The 21,144-nt window shown below is 41.8% G+C and overlaps 1 protein-coding gene across 5 annotated transcripts in view; it reads left to right on the top strand.

The window, feature by feature from the left end:
- The window catches only part of LOC127009404 (tetratricopeptide repeat protein 7B-like), a 208,800-nt gene that overhangs the window by 68,741 nt on the left and 118,915 nt on the right, over positions 1-21,144 (top strand). For all 5 annotated transcript variants that reach the window (XM_050882481.1, XM_050882482.1, XM_050882484.1 and 2 more), the window contains 3 exons: positions 6,388-6,517; positions 8,186-8,333; positions 16,675-16,863. In XM_050882481.1, the coding sequence (XP_050738438.1) occupies positions 6,388-6,517; positions 8,186-8,333; positions 16,675-16,863 (467 nt within the window). The remainder of the gene's footprint in view (positions 1-6,387; positions 6,518-8,185; positions 8,334-16,674; positions 16,864-21,144) is intronic.

Raw genomic sequence — 21,144 nt, forward strand, 5'->3', positions numbered from 1 at the left:
GGACGCCATTTTGCAGCTAAAACAGCTAGTAAACGTCCTTAAAAGATCAGCGGATGCCATTTTGCAGCTAAAACAGCTAGTAAACGTCCTCAAAAGATCAGCGGACGCCATTTTGCAGCTAAAACAGCTAGTAAACGTCCTCAAAAGATCAGCGGACGCCATTTTGCAGCTAAAACAGCTAGTAAACGTCCTCAAAAGATCAGCGGACGCCATTTTGCAGCTAAAACAGCTAGTAAACGTCCTCAGAAGATCAGCGGACACCATTTTGCAGCTAAAACAGCTAGTAAACGTCCTCAAAAGATCAGCGGATGCCATTTTGCAGCTAAAACAGCTAGTAAACGTCCTCAGAAGATCAGCGGACGCCATTTTGCAGCTAAAACAGCTAGTAGACGTCCTCAGAAGATCAGCGGACGCCATTTTGTTGCAAGTGAGACGCCGTTGCCATAGTGACGAGGTGTGCAAATGGCAAGACCACCTGCGCAAATGGTGGGATGATGGGCGCAAATTAAGGCCACGCAAATGGCAAGGGCGCAAATGGCGAGGGCGCAAATGGTGAGGTTTTACTGTATTGTATTATCTGACTTTTACTGTATGAAACTCCCCCAGAAAGTGTTAATGAGATTCTTGGTGTGATGATCATTAACCCTTGCCATCTGTGACGCAGACGTCGGCGTCACAGTATGGAAAGGGTCAAGAGGAAATGGAAGAGGATTAATCCTCTTCTAAACCTCTCAATCCTCCTTTAAATTCCTCTTAATCCTCTTCCATTTCCTCTTAAGAGGTTTAGAAGAGGATTAAGAGGATATTGAAGAGGATTAAGAGGTTCAGAAGAGGACTAACCCTTTCCATACGGTGATGCCGTCGGACGCCAACGTCGGCGTCGCCGGAGTGAAGGCGTTAAGCTCTTTGAGAGTAAGTGGGTGACAAAGGAAAGTCAACTCTTACTACCATGGGTTATAGAGGCAAAAATATCACACAAGAGCAGGCTAGCCAATAACACAAAATGTAGGGGAACCAACCCTTACATTCACAGATTACTGAGGCAAAAATATCACACAACAACAAGTCAACCCTTACAAGCATGGGTTATAGAGGCAAAAGTATCACACAGCAGCATGCCAGCCAATCTCAAGACCAGCGACAAGCTTATCTGTACAATTACTGCTCATCGGTCAATCACTCAAGGCTGACATAAGCTAGGGTCGCATTGTCCTGACCACCCATGCCACCCTAAGTGGTTCCTCTGAGCAAGGTTCTATCTAGGCACCTTTTCCCTACCAAGTATCTCCCATCAGAATCCCCCTTGACCCCCTTGGCATCCCCCACTAAGGGTTGTCTCTTTCAGACAACCCTTTGGGCAGAGTCAACTTAGGGGAAGTATGCCACATGCCCATATAGTGCTAGTTGGCATTCACAGAATGTGTAGATAAGAGGCCTTGAACAAGTCTCTATAAAGGAATAGACAACTTGACATAGTCATTCTAGCAATACTCCATGATTTTGCAGCATTTATTACCAAAGGCACAGTCACTTCAACAATACCCAGGATTTGGAAGACAATGATTACCAAAGGAATCAGTCAGCCTCTTGACATGACCTGCTGTTGTTTTACACTAAGCTACCAAGGTCTGTTAAATTTTCCAAACTCTCAATATCCTTGTCTAATGCATGAACAGACTGTACTGTTTCATCTAGTAAGCCTTCAAACACCTGTGCCTTAGTCCTGACTTAGGAGAACTGAAGTTCCAGTGGATACGCCTCCTTGTGCAGAGCCTTAACACCTAGGCTCCGGGTATTTTCTCATGTGCCTCCCACACTGTACGGGCTATTTTAGGTGGCACTAAGTGCTAAAGGTATTTTTTTTTTCTGAGGTCAATTATTCCAGTACTATTATTCCAGTCAGGTTCACTTTGATTGTACAGGTAACTCAATTTACCTGAGTATTGTGTCCTTGAAGAGGTCACGTAAATCAAAAATAATGTAAATCAAACAAGAGGTAGGTTTCTATTGAAAAATAAATATTCACTTCATTCAGTGGAGAGAGAGAGAGAGAGAGAGAGAGAGAGAGAGAGAGAGAGAATATCCATATCACTGAGATATCCACTCAGGCACCCAGTCTCAGCCTCACTCATATGAGGAAGAAATGAGGGACACCATGAGTGACTTGCTAGTATTGGTACCAGTACCGAGCAGTCTGGTACCGGTACCGTACCGTATAGCTGGTACCAGTACTGGTACCGGTACCCGCCCACCCCTATTGTTGAGTAGCGTGGCAGCGTGGGTACTGTATTGTTGTTCAAGTGGTGCGCGGGAAGAACTGAGCTCAGCTGTGTGGCTGCGGCGCTGTGTGAGTCCAGTTGCGTGAGACATCTGGTGGCCACTCCATAAAATACCGCGTATAAGTGAAAAAACGTGTAAATTAAACATTTATTTGGATTTTGGACCCCGCGTTATTTCAAAAACGCGTAAACCAAACTCGCATAAATCGAGAGTTACCTGTATTAGATTCAACATACCTTGAACATGACAGTGTTTAATGTTTGAAATCTTAACTCAGACTGTAATGGGACCAGTACGTAGAGGTGGGAATGTGGGTAAGGGGGCATTAGCTGTGTGACATCATATATTTCCAGATACCCTGATAATTCCGGGTGCAAAAAATAGTCATACCTCGGTTTATGAGTTTAATTTGTTCCAGAATCTTGCTTGCACTCCAAAACACTCGTAAACCAAAACGGATTTCCCCATTGAGATCAATGTAAATCCCATAAATGCATCCCATATCAAGAAAGTATTTATATAAAAATCATTTTACCTGTTATTTTATCCAGAATTAAAGTAATTTTACTAACTAATAGCAATGATAAATAATATAAAACACAAATCAGTATGTTACGGTTGTTACGGAGACTCCTGTAACTGCTAAGTATGCCTGAGGTGTAGGCTTTGCACCAAGGTTTAGAAGCCACAGATTCCCTATTCTTGAGGCACCAGAACTACGCTTGAGTACCAACGTGAAGCTGAACCGATATTGCCCGAGTTGGAGGGTGAACGGGAGTCGCAGTTACGTCCAGGAGGGCATACAAGCCACCGAGGCTCGCACCCCATTCCTTTTGCGAGCATGGTATCCGCCTTTCTTGTTTTCTTTGCAGCATCGTCCCATTTAACCATCTTTCTTGGGGACATTGTTAACCCCTTTTGATCGGAAAAGTTTTTCTCAGGAGATCCCCCTTGAATGCAAAAGTCAGCGGAAAAATGATCTTTGAAACTGAGAAAAAGTCATAAAAGACGTTTTATAGAAAATTTTCTGGTGCATCCTGCTGTGAAATCCGTTTCTTTCTAGCTTGTCGCATTTGCCTGGAAGTCCATGATTCCCCCAAAATTCAGACTTTTACTGGTGCGACGTACAGAACAATTTATTGAAGAAAAGTTGCTTATTTTATCATGATGGAGTCTGTAAAATATAGTTTATAATCTTTGACCCGGAAATTTGCTGCCTACAGAGAGCCAAAGTTTCAGTGAAACTCAAAAAGTAAATTTTGTAAATTTTTGTAGTTTTTTCATTCTGGAATGAATCTCATTGAATAAAAGTTGTTGGAAAGCATCCGTATAACTCAATTGTGAAATCAGATTTTTATTTGGACTGACCGTTTGGCTGGAATTCCACGATTCCCCCCAAATTCCAACTTTTTACTGGTGCGATGTACAGGAAAATTTATTGAAGAAAAGTTGCTCATTTTCTGGTGCACCCAGCTGTGAAATCCATTTCTTTCTAGCTTGTCGCATTTGCCTGGAATTCCATGATTCCCCCAAAATTCAAACTTTTTACTGGTGCAACATACAGAAAAATTTATTGAAGAATAGTTGCTCATTTTATTACGATGGAGTCTGATTAATATACAGTACCCTCTCGAGTTTCGCGCTATCCGAGTTTCGCGATCCTCGAGTTTCACGGTTAGTCCTAAATTCTTACCATCCCGACTTTCGTGCATTATCACCCCGAGTTTCGCGCTGCTTTGACATGTACGGGTCACGTCTACTTACCATCGGCATCACGCACGCTACCTTAAAAGGTAGTATCACCCTGGACGTTTATCTCCAAACATTGTGGCTATGGCAAGAGAGAGAGAGAGAGAGAGTGTTGTTAACACGTTAACCGCGTTTGAACTTCCCGCCGCCTCCTCCCTGTCTTGTTTGGTTCAACTCGGCGCGGCCTCAATTCCACGCGGCCTCAATTCCACGCGAGCCCCCGACTCGAGAGGAAGTGTGTAGCTTCACTCTGGTTATGAGCCCCTCTCATGAAAGGTGAGATAGAGAGGTTGAAAACAAGGAGAAAGGAGAAGGGTGTGGGGAGGTAGGGTCAGAAAGGAGTTTGGTCAGGGCTTTGGTCAGGACATGACCTGACTCAGGTCAGGTCATGTCCATACCTGTCACACACACTCAAAAGGTGAAATGAGAAGGATATGGGGAGGATGGGGCAGAAAGGAGAGTCAGATCAGGGCTTTGGTCAAAACATGACCTGACTCAGGTCAGGTCATTACCTGACTTGTCTCACACACACACACACACACACACACACACATACAGAAGGGGAATGAGAATGGTGTGGGGAGGGAGGGGCAGAAAGGAGAGTCAGATCAGGGCTTTGGTCAGTATATGACCTGACTCAGGTCAAGACATGACCTGACTCTCCCTTCTGCCCCTTCCTCCCCACACCCTTCTCATTTCCCTATCCATGTGTGTGTGTGTGTCATGACATGACCTGACTCTCCCTTCTGCCCCTCCCCCTCTACATCCTTCTAATTCCCCCTTATGTGTGTGACGCACACACCCGGAAAAGTTGCCGGTTGCCCAAGCTGCCGCCAACGCGGTGGGAAGAAAAAGGCCCAGTGTGACACCAGCTTACGGACAACCGACAACTCGCTCCCGGATGGGCGTACGGGCGTTGCCAGTAGCCACAACGGTTAGAGGAAAATGGCCAGTGTGACACCGCCTTAAGGCAGTGAGGCCGCTGATTGGGTGAGCGCCGGCGATGACGTCATCGGACTCCCAGCGAATCACAAGCGTGTTTTCAGAGCTCAGCCAATCGTAAGACTTCATCTGTTGCTTTAAAACGACCCGTTTTCTCTTCCTGTTTTCTTCATTTTTCCAAGGTATGTATTTTGAGATAACAAAGGAGTAAAGGAGGAAAAAAAAGTGAGCTTCGGGGGGCAGCATGAGCCAATTATAATGGCGGCACTATAAACAGTTGCCTGCACCATGACAGGCTCGGGGCCGACCATCAGGCCCAGATGGATAGTCTACTGGTGACATTGGCCACATGTAAAAGAAAAAAGAAATGGCCACATGTACAAAAATAAATAAATAAATAAAACTCCATGGGTCAGAACAAATAAATACTTTTTCAGTGTTTTCAATACCTCGAGTTTCGCGATCCTTGAGTTTAGTGCTATACGTTCGGAGCGAAGCGAGTGCGAAACTTGAGAGGGTACTGTATATATATATATATATATATATATATATATATATATATATATATATATATATATATATATATATATATATATATATATAAACTTAACTCATTAGATAGTTTACTCCTGATATAACACTTAAATAATTATAAATACAGTATATTTAATTTTGATTTAAATCATGATTTTTTTTACTCTGATTTAAATCAATTTAAATCACTTGATTTAAATCATTTGATTTAACCCGGTAGCTGCGTGGGTCACGTTTGTTAGGGTTGGTTAGGTTAAGTTAGGTTACATTAGGTTAGGCTAAAGGCATCTCTAAGCAAAATAATGAGAAAGAATCATCACTCACATAGACCATTTCATAATATATATCAACACATATGTGATCAGTTTATGCATGGCAGAAATTTGGCCCATCGCTGGTACACGGTAAAGCCACAAATTTGGCCCGTCGCTGCTACCAGGTTAAATCAAACCAACCCTGGACTAAACCTCTTTCAAGAAGGGAGTATCAAGACACCTCCCCACCCAAAATTGACCTCTCGTTTGGCCATTCTACTTCTTCATAGGAGCAGTGCTTAGTGGACTTTTTTGTTTTCATTTGTTTTGCCCTTGAGCTGCTTCCTTTACTGTAAAGAATCACAGAACATTTTTTTTTCTGAATATGAACATCAGTGAATTTTTTAGTATATGTAAAAGTTATTGTGAAACAAATATTATCATATTTATGATCAGGTTCTGACTCAACTCAGTTTCTCATGGTTAAAGACATGTCATTCTATGCATGCAGCTATGTGGTGAGAAATTTATTATCTTTAGTAAAATTTGGTAGTTATTACAATGGAGTAAGAAACATTGGTCATCCTTTTGTGCATGTTTATTAATTTATTTCCTTTATTTTCTTCAGAGGAAAAAAGCAGAAGCACTTCCAGTCTCAAGTCAGGGGAAAGCCCATGGAAGCCCCTCAACTACAGTGGAACAAACCTCTTCGTGCCCAAGAACATCAATGAAGAGATCATTTTGCTTTTACTCATAAGGTCCAAGATTGTTTGAATTTTTTATTGGCCAATATGTATGATGATCTTAGTTCACTAATTAGTATGAAAATAAGTTTGATATATATATATATATATATATATATATATATATATATATATATATATATATATATATATATATATATATATATATATATATATATATATATATATATATATATATATATATATATATATATATATATATATATATATATATATATATATATATATATATATATATATATATATATATATATATATATATATATATATATATATATATATATATATATATACACACACACAGTAAACCCTCGATATGACGGACTAATTGAGGGTGAACTTAGTCCGTTAATGCCAAAAGTCTGTTGTAAGCGGCGTAAATTAAAAAATGTGTAATAATACGGTTGAACCTAATAAACGTCAGTATAAAGTTTTTATTAGTGTGTATGTTGTCTGCACGTTGTCTGTATAGCCGCACAGCACACTTGGCGACGGACTGCGAGGCACTGGCACTGAGCCTGCCAGGTTGGTAGCGGGGCCCTGCGGGAGGGGGGGCGTATTGTTACAGGTATGGATGAAACTTTACAAGTGCACCAGTCTCGCACTGGCAGACAAAACTGTTTGTTTTTGGTAGTTTTTGGTGTGCTTTGAAATAATTTGCTAACAGTTTTTGTCAAAAATCATTAAATGATCAACTTTATGATGTCTGTTGTACAACCGCCGCTGCCTGCTGCCGTAGCTGCAAAATAGCTCACAGACAGAGGTTCAACTGCCTTACTGTTTCTATAATTCACTCATCGGTCACAAAGATCACTAGTGGACTAACAAGAACAAAATCAGGCAAACTAATGTTTTTTTCCTGCTGTGTATTCCCTGGTGGACAGCAGAGCGACTTATTTCTGTGAGGAGGTATTTCTCGTGACACCAGCTGGCGTAGTAAACCACCCCCACCGATGCCATGTCCCCCACACCGATGCCATGTCCCCCCCACCGATGCCATGTCCCCTCCACCAACACCATGTCCCGTCCTGCCCTGCTTATTTTCGCCACCCCAAAGCACGTGCCGAATAAATTTAAACTAACCAAACATAACTTAACCTAACCTTCCTAATGGGGGGGGCTTGGCCCCCCTCAACCCCCATAAACTGTGTCAGTACCGACACTCACAAACGCTGCTATTTTCCATTACATTTACGTCCTGGATTGATGCATAAGATTTTCTTGTGGTAAAAACACATTTTTCATTTGAATAGGAACCACAAGGGGGAAAATATTTCATCAGGTGGGCTAAAAAAGACTACAGTAACCGAAGGATGGGAGAGCAGATAAAGGGAGGAGTGTGAGGTGGCTACCAGACGCTGTTGTAGTTACCAGGAGCAGTTCGTTCAAAAACTATTCTCGGTCGGTCCCCGTGGATTTTTGACCTTCTGACTTTGTCCATTATATCTGAAATCCGTTATAAGCGGATCCATTATATCGAGGGTTTACTATATATATATATGTATATATATATATATATATATATATATATATATATATATATATATAGAGAGAGAGAGAGAGATATATATATAGATATATATAGATATAGATATAGATATAGATATTTATAATTCTGTCTTCAGACTGTACTCTACATTTAATATCTTTGTTGCCTTGCAGTGAGGCCATGGCAGTGAGAGAAGCAGTCCTCAGTCAGTCCCCAGAGTTTAAGAATGCCAGAGTTCATGCCTTTGACAATGCTACTGCTGTTTATGACCTTCTGTGCATATCTCTGGCCAGGAGAAAGCAATATAGTATCCTTATTGAGGTCAGTATATCAATAGAAATAACTTAGTTTTGGGAACAGGATATTGCAGATTTGTTTAGTACATAGAGCAAAAGGGCTGAGGTCTTAATTTTCTTATGAACTTATCATTATCTAATAACAGGGTCTTATAACTTGTCATTCTATCCTCCATGTAGCTTGTGTATATCAGATACATTATGGGCTCAAGCACTGAGCCTTGCTTGTTCTCCACTTGTTACATCCCTTTGCCCGGAAATCTTGTCTTTTATTACTGTCCTCATCTGTTGATCTCTGGGAAAGTCTCATTCACGTCAGGAGACTTTCCTTTAGCCCTCTTATATCTTCCAACTACCACACCAGTTGTTTATTGGGTACTCTCAAAGGCTTTCTCTGTGTCTATGGATATACAATTTATCCATTCATGTCATCCAGCACTGTATTCACTGTCTGCACATCCACTTGCATGAATTTCTGCATAGCATTTTTTATCACATCTTCCCTCTCTACCAAATGTCTTTCTTCAACAAAGACTGACTGGAAGCATTTGTTCATAATTTCAGCCTGCATTGTCTCATCTTTGTAGACCTTTCTACTTACTTTTAGCTTACTGATTCCTTTCCTTTCTTTCAGTTGGCCATTAACAATCCTAGAGTCCTAGAATCGTAGAATCTTAGAATCTGAGTGGAGTAGGTAGGAAGACACCTATCGAAATGGGCGTAAGCCACTCTCGTTGATGTATATATGGGAAGCGAGGAGGGTGCTGAAGCCCTCCAAAGACCCTTTCCATGTCCTCACTATCCGTTGTCCTATTGTCTCATCAACACTAGAGAGTAGTTCAGCATGCTCTCTAAAACAGATCCTCTCTCTTTCCACACCACACAACACAACACCACACAACATACACACCTTTTCCCAAAATTTGAAATTCAAAATGGCACACCATACCATTGCCTCAGAGTCCCTGCTTATGGGGGGGGACAACAAATCCCCCAGGGAGGACTCCCCTTCTGGCTGCCGACCCGAGAGGTGTCTTGATAACTCCTCGAACCTCTTTCTTTTCAATTTCTGCAACATTCATGGTCTTCGTTCTAATTTTCATTCTGTGGAACACCATCTCTCCTCTAAATCTCACCTTCTCTTCCTCACTGAAACACAGGTTTTGTGAGGCTACTAACAGCAATCTCTACTCTGTTCCCTCCTACTATCTATCCTAAATGTCAATCCAAAGCTGGATGTTGCTCTTTTGTGCGCAACAACATCACTTACTCTCGTGCCCACGACCTTGACTCTTCAGAATTTTCCACCATCTGGCTAAGACTTCATTGTCATTCTATTACTAAATACATCTGCTGTTTTATCTCTCACCTAACTCTACTAACTATGTAAAATTTTTTGACTATTTGAACTCTAAAGTGGAGCACATCTTGACCCACTCTCCCTTCGCTGAAATCTCCATCTTTGAAGATTTCAATGTTCACCACCAGCTTTGGCTGTCATCCTCTTTCACTGACCAGCCTGGTGAACAAGCCTACAACTTTGCTCTCCTCAATGATCTAGAGCAGTTGGTTCAGCACCCTACATGTATTCCTGACCGTCTTGGAGACAGGCCCAACATACTAGACCTCTTCCTTACCTCTAACCCTTCTACTTACTCTGTCAAACTGTTCTCTCCATTGGGCTCCTCCAATCACAACCTTATTTCAGTATCCTGTCCTATCACTCTTGTACATCCTCTGGACCCACCGAAGAGGCGATGCTTTTGGCATTTTGCTTCAGCTCAGTGGGATGACCTGAAGATGTACTTTTCCAGTTTCCCTTGGAATGATTACTGCTTCCAGCCCAACGCATCACAGAGGTGATTGTCTCTGGAATGGAGGCATACATTCCACGTACTTTCTCTACTCCTCATGCTAAAAAGCCTTGGTTTAATCACGCTTGTTCTCGTGCTGTCAAAGATAGAGAGGCAGCTCACAAAAGGTACCAGAGCCTTCGAACTCCCGCAAACCATGATCTTTACATTTCCACCTGGAATCGTGCCAAATCTATTTTTTTGACTTGCCAAAAGCTCTTTCATTCATAGCAAATGTCAAACCTTGCTTTCTCTAATTCTTCCAGAGACTTCTGGCACATAGCCAAAAATATTTCCTCCAAATTCACTACTTCTTCTTTCCCTCCTCTCCTTAACCCTGATGGCAGCATCGCCGTCTCTTCTATCTCTAAGGCTGAACTCTCCACTCAAACTTTCTGTAACAACTCCACTCTGGACAATTCTGGGCATATTCCTCCTACTCCTTCCCCCTCCGACTCCTTTATGCCTGTTATTAACTCTTTCCATCCTTGACGCAGACGTCGGCGTCACAGTATGGAAAAGGTCAAGAGGAAATGGAAGAGGATTAATCCTCTTCTAAACCTCTCAATCCTCCTCTAAATTCCAATTCCAAATTCGTCTTCTTTTGTGAAAACTCTATGGAAGCTGTTATTCATCACTTCTGCCATCTCTGCTGGGTCCTCATATGTAGTTCCATCCATTTTCAGTTTATTGATTGTTTCTCTATTCTTTAATTTGCTGTTCACATGTCTATAGAATAGTTTGGGTTGGTCTTTGCACTTGTCGATTATATCTTTTTCATATTTCCGTTTTTCTTCTCTTCTAATCTTTGTATATTCATTCCTTGCTTGTTTGAAATTGTTCCACGAGTTGATTCTTCTTCATCTCCTCCATCCCTTCCAAGCTTCCTCCTTTCTCTTTCTAGCTGCCTCTCATCTTTTGTCAAACCACTCCTTTTTACCAACATCCCTTTTGGTTACCTTGGGGACATATCCATTTTCGACCTCCTTGTATTGCTTTAAAAACTCCTCCCACTTATCCTGTGTACTCTTGGCTTTGTACAGCCCACTCCAGTTTGCATTTTCAAAAAAGGTTCTCATGCTAACAAAGTCTGCCTTACAGTAGTTGCTTCTCCCAATTTTGTGATCCTCATTTCGGTCAATCGTTCTCTTTTCTGTTATTCAAATTCCACAACCGCATGGTCACTCTTTGCTACTGGACAATCAAGTTTAAGATTTTCTATTATTTCCGGCTCCTTGCTAAATACCAGGTCTAGTCTTGATGCCTCACCGTCTTTCCCGAATCTGGTATGTTCCTTAATCCACTGAGTCAGCACATGTTCCATTGCCAGTTGCAGGAGTCTTCCTTCCCACGACTTCTGTTCCCTGTGTCTGCCAATCCTCCCATTCTACCTCCTTGCAATTGAAATCACCCATTATAATTATTCTCTCACACTCTCTCAACATTCCATCCAGGCAACTCACGGTGTCTTGCATAATTTGTTCATATTCTCGGACCTTCCATGCATTGGTTCTTGGTGGCACATATCCTACAACATACTGCCTCCTTCTTCCTTCAGCACCCACAATTTTCACTTTCAGTACCTCTGCCAAGCCTTCACCCTCAATCACCTCCTCCACCCTAATGCCTTTCTTTGCCATCAACATCACACCTCCTCCCCGTTTTCTCTTTCTGTATCTCCTCCATATGTTGTATGTGCCTTCTCCAATCCCCACCACCTCAATTGGGTCACACAATTTAGTTCCCGTCAGCCCCACAATATCAGGTTCTTCATCATCATCATCAACTCTCTTCATACTTTCTTTTATTGCTTGTTTTAATTTCATTTTGCATTCTCTATATTTCTTTTTCCTTTCCCTTTTTACTTGTTCAGCCACATTTCTTTCTTGAGTTTTCTTAAAAAGTTCCCTTTTCTCTTTTACTATCCTCCTTATCTCTTCTGTCCACCATGAACTTCCTTTTCTTTTTCCATCTCACCACTTTCATCCCTAACACTCTTTTTTGTTGTAGTTACCATTATTTCTTTAAATGTTCCAAAAACTTTTTCAATATTTGTATTATCTTTTACACTTTCCCATTTTTCACTTAAGGCCTCTGCCATTTCACAGTTATACTCATCTTTTATTTCTTTTTCCTGTAACTTTTCTATCTTCAGGTTCTTTGTCTCTCAAATAGTCGTTAAACTCTATCCATGATGAAACTATTCCATTGATATTCGTATATGACACTTTCCATCCTTCCTCCTTTTCTGTTAGATTCTTTCTCTCCATCCTCTCATCACCATGAACCACTTCCTCACTTTCATATCCATTTCTCTCCTAAATAACTCCTCCATCTCTTCTTCCGATCTCTTCTCATTTAAATCACAAACCTCACATCAAAGTTCATTCTACTTATCTCTCTTGTTCATTCAGATCTTTCCTCAGCCACATCATTTTGGTGTCATCTTCCCCTGCTAGCTTCCAAGCTCCTGCCAGGGCCTCTTCTGCTTCGCTCTGTGCCTTAAATCGTATCCTACTTGGTCTATTTCTTTTGCCATTGTATTTTCCAATCCTATGACAGTCATCTATTTCTTTCACCAGATCTCTTCCCTCTTCTTGTACCCTCTGCACGACCTTCTTCACTACATCTCTCAAGTTGTTTTCCCTCGCAGGTTTGCTTGGGGTCTTCTCCTCCTTGACACCGAACACAATGACACTCTTCTTTTTGTCAACCGTGCCTTTTAACAGTGCTTCATTTTCTTTGATTACCTTCACCACCTTCTCAGCCATCCTCTCCTCCAACTGCTCCTCCACAATCTCCTTAAAGCTCTGCACACTCCCACTTTGCATCATCTCTCCACCACCATCGACTTTCTGTTCCAAATTCTTAACTCTTTGCTCCACTTCCACTTTTTAATCCTTTCGCTTCTCCTTCCACTTATTCCACTCCGTATTCAACTTTTCCACCGAATCCATGCTTTTCTTTATCCCCTCAGAGCATTTTATCAGCTGAATCTTAAGCTCCCCCACTTTTGCTACTAAATCACTTATCTTTCTCTTGTCCTCCTCTCTCTCCCTTCTCAACTCACTCACCATCTTCATCACCACTTCAAAATCACTCTCCAACCCTTTCACTCTTCTCTGCAATAATCTATTTTGCAGCTCACTGTTCTTTTCCTCGAATCCAGAGAATTCGGCCACTTGTTCTTGTTTAAGTGATGGCGGCGTAAACAGACCAATCTCGTTATCGGTACGGTTCTCCATGTTCCCTTTCTCAATCCACTAACACTTTCCCCTCCAGCTTTCCGCACCCTTCCTCCCAACCTCCAATCAGGAACAGCGCCAGCAATGCCCCTCCACCGTATGTCACACTTGCTAAGTAAAATAGGCAAAACGTTAAAAAGTTAAAAAGTGAAAAGAAGGTAAAATCCTTCGGGGGCTCCGTGTGTGTGTGTGTGTGTGTGTGTGTGTAATTCACCTTTTGGTCTGCTGCAGGTCTCTCTCGAGACAGCCAGCTGTTCCCCTACGGAAGAGCACAGAGCTCGTAGTGCCGATCTTTGGGTAGGGCTGAGACCACTCACACAACACACCGCGACAACAAGGTCACAACTCCTTGCCTGACATTGTGTACCTACTCACTGCTAGGTGAACAGGGGCTACACGTGAAAGAAGATAAACCCAACTTATCTTCACCCGGCCGCGGAATCGAACCCCGGTCCTTCTGGTTGTGAGCCAGACGCTCTACCCCTGAGCTACCAGGTCGTGTCCCTGAGCTACCGGGCCATGTGTGTGTGTGTGTGTGTGTGTGTGTAACTCACCATGGTATGATCATGAGTTGGACCTGCAATCGCCATCGAATACCCTCCCGACAACAGCAAAGTCATCATAGTCGATCTCTGGGTACTACCAGGACCTCCACACACCACACCCCATCCCCCTTCCTCAAGGGGGGACAGTAACCACTCCTTGTCAGTGGATAAATCCTGGCCTGAGCAGTGCTTGAACCTTCGCCTGTCAGGCCGTGAAGCCTGGCAGCGCAGAGCTTTAACCACTGAGCTATGGAGCAGTGTGTGTGTGTGTGTGTGTGTGTGTGTGTGTGTGTGTGTGTGTGTGTAATTCACCACAGCCTGATCACGAGTTGGACTCGCTTTCGCCAGTAGGTACCCTCCCGACACGAGCAAGTGCATGTTCATTAACACGTCGACCTCTGGGTACTGCCAGGACCTCACACACCACACACCCCATCCCCCTTGCTCGAGGGGGGACAGTAACCACTCCTAGTCAATGGAAAGAATCCGGCCTGAGCGGGGCTCGAACCGCCGCCTGTTTGGCTGTGAAGCCTTGCAGCGCGGCGCTCTAACCAGTTGCACCACGGAGAGGTGTATTTACCTAGTTGTAGTTTTACAGGGCCTGGGCTTTACGCTCGTGTGGTCCTGTCTCCGTATCTGCATTTATCCAACTTTTCTTTAAAGCTTTGCACACTCCTCGCCGATACTACATCCTCACTTAGTCTGTTCCAAACCTCTATATTTCTTTGTGGGAAGCTATATTTCTTTATGTCTCTCAAGCATCTTCCCTTCCTCAGTTTTTTACCATGTCCTCTTGTGTTCCTGGGTAATTCCTTCTTTTAATAGTAACCCCTCGTTATCTACTTCTTCCATTTTGCTCAATAATTTATAGATTTGTATTAGGTCTCCCCTTTCTCTTCTTTGTTCTAGTGTTAGTAAGTCCATTTCCTTTAGTCTTTCCTCATATGTTAATCCCTCCAGCTCTGGAACCATTTATGTTGCCATCCTTTGTATTCTTTCTAGTTTCTAGTTTCTAGTGTGTGTGTGTGTGTGTGTGTGTGTGTGTGCATGCACGCTTACGTGCATGTGTGCATGTATTTACCTATTTGTAGTTACTTATTTGTAGTATACAGGGCCTGAGCTTAACCCTTTCCATATGGTGACGCAGACATCGGCGTCACAGTATAGAAAGGGTTAAGAGGAAATGAAAGAAAATTAATCCTCTTCTAAACCTCTTAATCCTCTTCCATTTCCTCTTAAAAGGTTTAGAAGAGGATTAAGAGGTTTAGAAGAGGATTAACCCTTTCCATATGGTGACGCCGACGTCGGGGTCATCGTATTGAAGGGGTTAAGCTCAGATAGTCCTGTCTCCCAATCTATATTTGTCCAACTTTTCCTTCATTTTATGGACACTGCCCACTTCAACAATGTCATTGCTTAGTCCATTCCATGTATCCACACTCCAGTGAGGAAAACCCTACTTCTTTATGTCTTTCAAACAAGTCCCATTTCTCAATTTCTTGCTGTGTCCTCTTAGTTGCCTCGGATGCCTCCTCTCTTTTCTTTATCAAATCATTTCTATCCAACACGTCCATTCCACTTATATTCCTGTACAGCGCTATCAGGTCTCCTCTTTTTCTTCTTTCTTTGAGTGTTGGTCGCCCCAGTTCCTCCAATCTAGTCTTGTATGACAGGTTTAATAGTTATGGCACCATCTTGTTGCAATCCTTTGGATCATTTCAAGTTTCCTTATATCCTTCCCATATAATGACCAAACAACTGCTGCATACTCTAACCTTTGTCTAATCATTGTGGTTACTATATTTTTCCATCATGTCCCCATCCAAATAGTGAAATGACACACTAATATTTTGCAGCAAACTAAATGTTTCTTCAAATATCTTATTTATGTGCTTCTCAGGTGTCAGTGTATCTCACATTATGATTCCTAAGTTTTTTTCTTCACGCACTGTGTTGGTGATTGTCCCTCCCATCCTATACAGTCCACATGGTCTATTTTTACTTTTTCCCATTTTCATTGTGACATTTCTTTTTGTTAAACTCAATTTCCCATTCTTTACTCCATTCATGTATCTCATTTAAATTTTCTTGCAGCTTTTTACAATCATCATCATCTCTTATTTTTCTAAGCAGCCTGGCATCATCTGCAAACATACTCATATAACTCTCTTTTTGTCTAGCATATCATTTATGTATAATAAAAACATAATTGGCTCTAACACTGATCTTTGTGGAACTACACATGTGACCGTTCTCTAATCCAATTTTTCATATTTTATCATGGTTCTCATTTCTCATGGTTCTCATTGTGTACATGTGTGCATGCCAGTATGTGTGTGTGCGTGCCTGTATATGTGTGTGAGGGGCAGTAATAGATGGATATCATGTGTATGTTGAAGTAAAGTAGGTTGCAAAAGTTGAGGCAGATTACATTTTTTATATAAAAAAAAGTGATCATGAAGAACTGAGTGCAAAGACACTCACACTTGAAAAGTGTAAACAGGAGTGTTGCGTGTGGTACAAAATACTGCTTTGGCCCTTCAATATCATCAGTGATAACAGGCATGGCAGATTCACCCTATAAATGATTTTTTTTTTACCATGTATACTGTGAATTAATATATACTTAGTACATGCAATTATAGTATAATCTTTCATTGTGTAATGTTGTTTTTCTAATAGAAATCAGAACCTAGCTTCTAATGTTTTTGTTTTTTTATCAGGTGTTTGAAAGAGCCATGAAATTCTCCCATGAGGAGGGCCATGTCTGGCAGCAGTTTGGGCTGGCATTGGCCTGTGGCCGCAAGGACACGCGGGCCCTTCTTGTGCTGCAGGAGGTGCACCGCCTGTTGCCCAATGAGCCCCACTACTGCCTGCTGGCTGCCAGGGTGGCCTTCCAGCAGCTGGGCAGGGTAAGACTGACCTCATGTTTTGCATCATGACCATCATCATCTTTAAAGATAATCCTACACAGGTCTGGAATTAGAAATTGAAATATTTCATTTTCACAATATACATTTTCCGAAGTGTAGTGCTTGTCTGCTACATCTTAAATGCTATTACCCCAATGGTCAATTAAATTATTATCCCAACAAGTTTCATCAATTAAATAAGAAAACCTCAGTTTCTTAACAGGTTTATTCCTTTAGTCAAAATTTAAGTCCAATCTTGCTCGTTCATCCTCTCCTCTAAATATCGTCTCTTCCTTAACCCACTGTGTCATGAGGTTATCTGTTGCCAGTTTTAATACTTTAGCTGCCCATGTATTTTCTTTGCCTTCCACTTCAAACGTTTCCCATTTGACAATTTTACAGTTGAAGTCTCCTATTTGAATTACATTTTTGCTATCTCTAATAATATCCTCTAATGCTTTACTTCTAACAGGTTGTTATAAATTTCATTTGTCCAGCTTGCTGTGTGTGGGGGCACATATGTCTCCATTACTGTCAGTTTTTCCCCACATTTCAACTTCAGTAGAACACCTAAAATTTCCGTATTTTACCACTTTTAAGTCTGTTTTGACTCTTCCCTTTTCTGTCTTGTCTATACACTCCTCTATTCCCACCATTTCTGTTCCTTTTGCTAGTTTTGTTAAATAAGTCCGTCGACACTGGTGTAACCTAAGCTTTTTCATTCCCTTCTCTTCCTTATTGTTGTTGCTTTTTACTTGTTCTCCTCTTCCCTCCTCCTGATCCACCACTTCATCACTCTGTCGTTTTGCACTCCAAATTTTTTCTTATTTTTACTTTTTTTTTTAATTTCTGTGCTTTGCTCCATTTACAATTTTCCTCATCTTAACTCTTTCCTCCATGCTCATATTTTTCCTTATATATGATTCCTTATGTTGTTCTATGCCTTTTAGTATTCCACTCTGACTTAAGATAAACTCAGCTGTCATTTTTTACCATAACTTAACCTTGATAGGTCTATTTTTTCCCTTCCTCATATGAATTTTCCTAGTCTCATCACCTCGTCCACCTCCTCTGTTGGCCTTCCGGCATTTATATTTATGCTTGTCAGTAGTTCTTTCACTTTGTTGATTTCGTATCCTTCTCTCTTTGCCCTCACTGGGATTTTCGTTTCTTTAACACCCATGATTATCACACTCTTCTTCTTTTCTGACAATTCTCAAACCAAGTCTTCATTATTTCTCATTATCTGGACAACCTCACGCTCCATCTCCACTTTTCTATCCCTTTCTTGTTCTAGGATTTCTTTAAAACTTCCTTTCTTCTTTTCATTTTCTTATTTCTATACATTTATTTTTACATCAACTAATTTCTTTATCTTATTTTCCACATCTACTTAACTGACAATATTTACCTTTACCCTTTTCAATATTTCCTCTTTGACCATTGTTTTTGGTAAATTTTTAGATTGTCACCTGTGGGACACTGTTGGATGAAACTATTTTTTTTCTGGTAGTTTTCGGTGTGCTATGAAGTAATTTGCTAACTGTTTCTGTTGCAAATCATTAAATCACTTATAAAATGAGACTTCAAAGCCTGTTGAACACCTGCCACTGCTTCCGCAAAATATCTCGCAGAGGTTCAACTTGCTTACTGTTTCTATATTTCACTCGCTGCTCACAAAAATCACAAGTAGACAAACCAGAACAAAACCAGGATAATTATTGTTTTCCTGCTGTGTATTCCCCCAGCGCACAAGCGTGGTGGACAGCAGAGCAACTTATTTCTGCGAAGAGGTATTTCTCGCAACACCGGCTGGACTGCCGCCGCTATGTCCCATTCTGCGGTGTGTATTTCCGTCGCCCCACGCTGCGTACCGAATAAATTTAAACTACCCAAACCTAACTTGACATAACCTAGCTAATGGGGGCCTCACTCCCCTCGAACCCCCCCTTCTATTTGCGACGGAAAAGCAAAATTTGGCAGTCCCTGCTCCCTCCCTTCCTTCCCTCTCAAAACACTACCATGGCAGTCGCAACTGACGTAAATATTTACGAAAAAAAAATATCGAGAACGAGTGGTTTGCGACGGCAAAGCAATACAGCAATGTGTTCTATGGACACTAAATCCTTCAAAGAGCACCAAGGTGTTCATGGCTGTGAGACGGGTGAGAATTTAGAACAATACCTTGCCTTTATCTTGTCTTCAGTGTTATCATCACTGGCACTTCCCTTTTTCAGTTTTTTTTTTTTTCCTCCCTAAGTTGTCTGACTCCTTCCCCTCCGGCAACTAGTTCCTTCTTCAGATCACCTACGATGTCAACAAATTTTCTCAAATCCTTTGAACCTGGTGTCCTTCAATGCCTCAAAAACACAGTTCCTCCACCTATCCACCCGGCATATGACCACAGATGTTGCTCCGACTCAACAAAACTTTCCAACTTCTTTCCACCTATCCACTTGACACAGTCTTCTAAACAACTATCCCCTATTCTTTGACAACACTCAGCTATCACATTCTTCAACACTAAACATCCTCGGTCTATCCTTAACTCAAAATCTCAACTGGAAACTTCTTATCTCTTCTCTTACTAAATCAGCTTCCTCGAAGCTGGGCGTTCTGTACCTTCTCCGCCAGTTCTTCTCCCCCGCACAGTTGCTATCCATTTACAGGGACCTTGTCTGCTCTCGTATGGAGTATGCATCTCATGTGTGTAGGGGCTCCACTCACACAGCTCTCCTGGACAGAGTGGAGTCTAAGACTTTGTCTCATCAGCTCTCCTCCTCATACTGAAAGTCTTCTACCTCTTAAAGTCCATTGCCATGTTGCCAGTCTTTCTATCTTCTATCGCTATTTTCATGCTGACTGCTCTTCTGAACTATCTAACTGCGTGCCTCCCCTCCTCCCGCGGCCCCGCTGTACCCGACTTTCTACTCATGCTCATCCCTATACTGTCTAAACCCCTTATGCAAGAGTTAACCAGCATCTTCATTCTTTCATCCCTTACACTGGTAAACTCTGGAACAGCCTTCCTCCGTCTATATTTCCTCCTGCCCTTGGCTTGAATTCTTTCAAGAGGAGTGTATCAAGACACCTCTCCTCCCAAAATTGACCTCACTTTTGGCCGCTCATTACTTTTGTCTCTGTAGGAACAGTGATTAGCATTTTTTTTTTTTTTTTACACCTTTTTTGTTGCCCTTGAGCTGTTTCTTTAGCTGCAAAAATAAAATAAAAAATTCCTCCCTCAGACTCCTTACCTCCTCCTTCGAGTCATATTTTTTTCTCCAGTTGTCTGATGGCTGTCCTCATTCCCGGGCTGGCATTTAGGTCGGTGAAAAGCCAGCAGAACCATAGTTAGCCTCGTACACAATGTCCTCTTGGTCCTCTCCTCTCGACATCATCTTGCCTGGGCGGGTCCGGCTACGGCAGTGTTTACACTTACATCGGCAACTTTTCTTCTATTTCTTTGTGTTCACTTATCCTTTTGGGAGACAGGACCTACCCTATTGTCCTATCCCCAAGCCTTGACCCCACAAAAATAGGTAAATGCGTCGAATTTCTTATCAATAGGCGGAGCAAATCGGCAGAGTTATTTTCATCCCAGCGTCCCGACAGTATGTGTGTGTGTGTGTGTGTGTGTGTGTGTGTGTGTGTGTTCCCTCCTTATCCATCTTATGCCCATGACCACAAATTTTCTCTCTCTCTCTCTCTCTCTCTCTCTCTCTCTCTTATAGCGACCCAAGATAATCTATAGCGACCCAAGATAACCTAGTCAGTAATGTCACGGTAGGAGAACACCTCGGTTCCTGCGATCATAAACTAGTGCGCGTTGACATTAGAGCTCAAACATCGGTGACTGAAAATAAAGTTAAGGTGCCCAATTTCAAAAGAGCCAACTTCGTAGAAATCCGACGAAAACTGATATGCAACTATCAGATGACGGCAATGTAGAGGACGCCTGGCTAAACTTTAAAAATCACTTACTCACTCAGCAGGACACATTTGTCCCCTTGTGCGAGAAGCGAATTAACACTAATAAAAGTCCACCTTGGTTTAATAGCGAAATTAAACACTCAGTCAAGGAGAGAAAATTGTCTTACAGGTTAAAGAAAGACCAAAACCGCCCGACTGAAACATTAGACTTTACAATGATGCAAGGCGACGGTAAAAGATTAGTGCATCAGGCAAAGCGTAGATATGAAGAAAATATTGCAGCCAACTGTAAAAATAATCCGAAATCCTTCTTCAGTTACATAAACAACAGAAAGGCGATCAGAAGTGGAA

The sequence above is a fragment of the Eriocheir sinensis genome, chromosome 40, assembly GCF_024679095.1.
Source record: "Eriocheir sinensis breed Jianghai 21 chromosome 40, ASM2467909v1, whole genome shotgun sequence".
Classification (NCBI taxonomy): Eukaryota; Metazoa; Arthropoda; class Malacostraca; order Decapoda; family Varunidae; genus Eriocheir; species Eriocheir sinensis.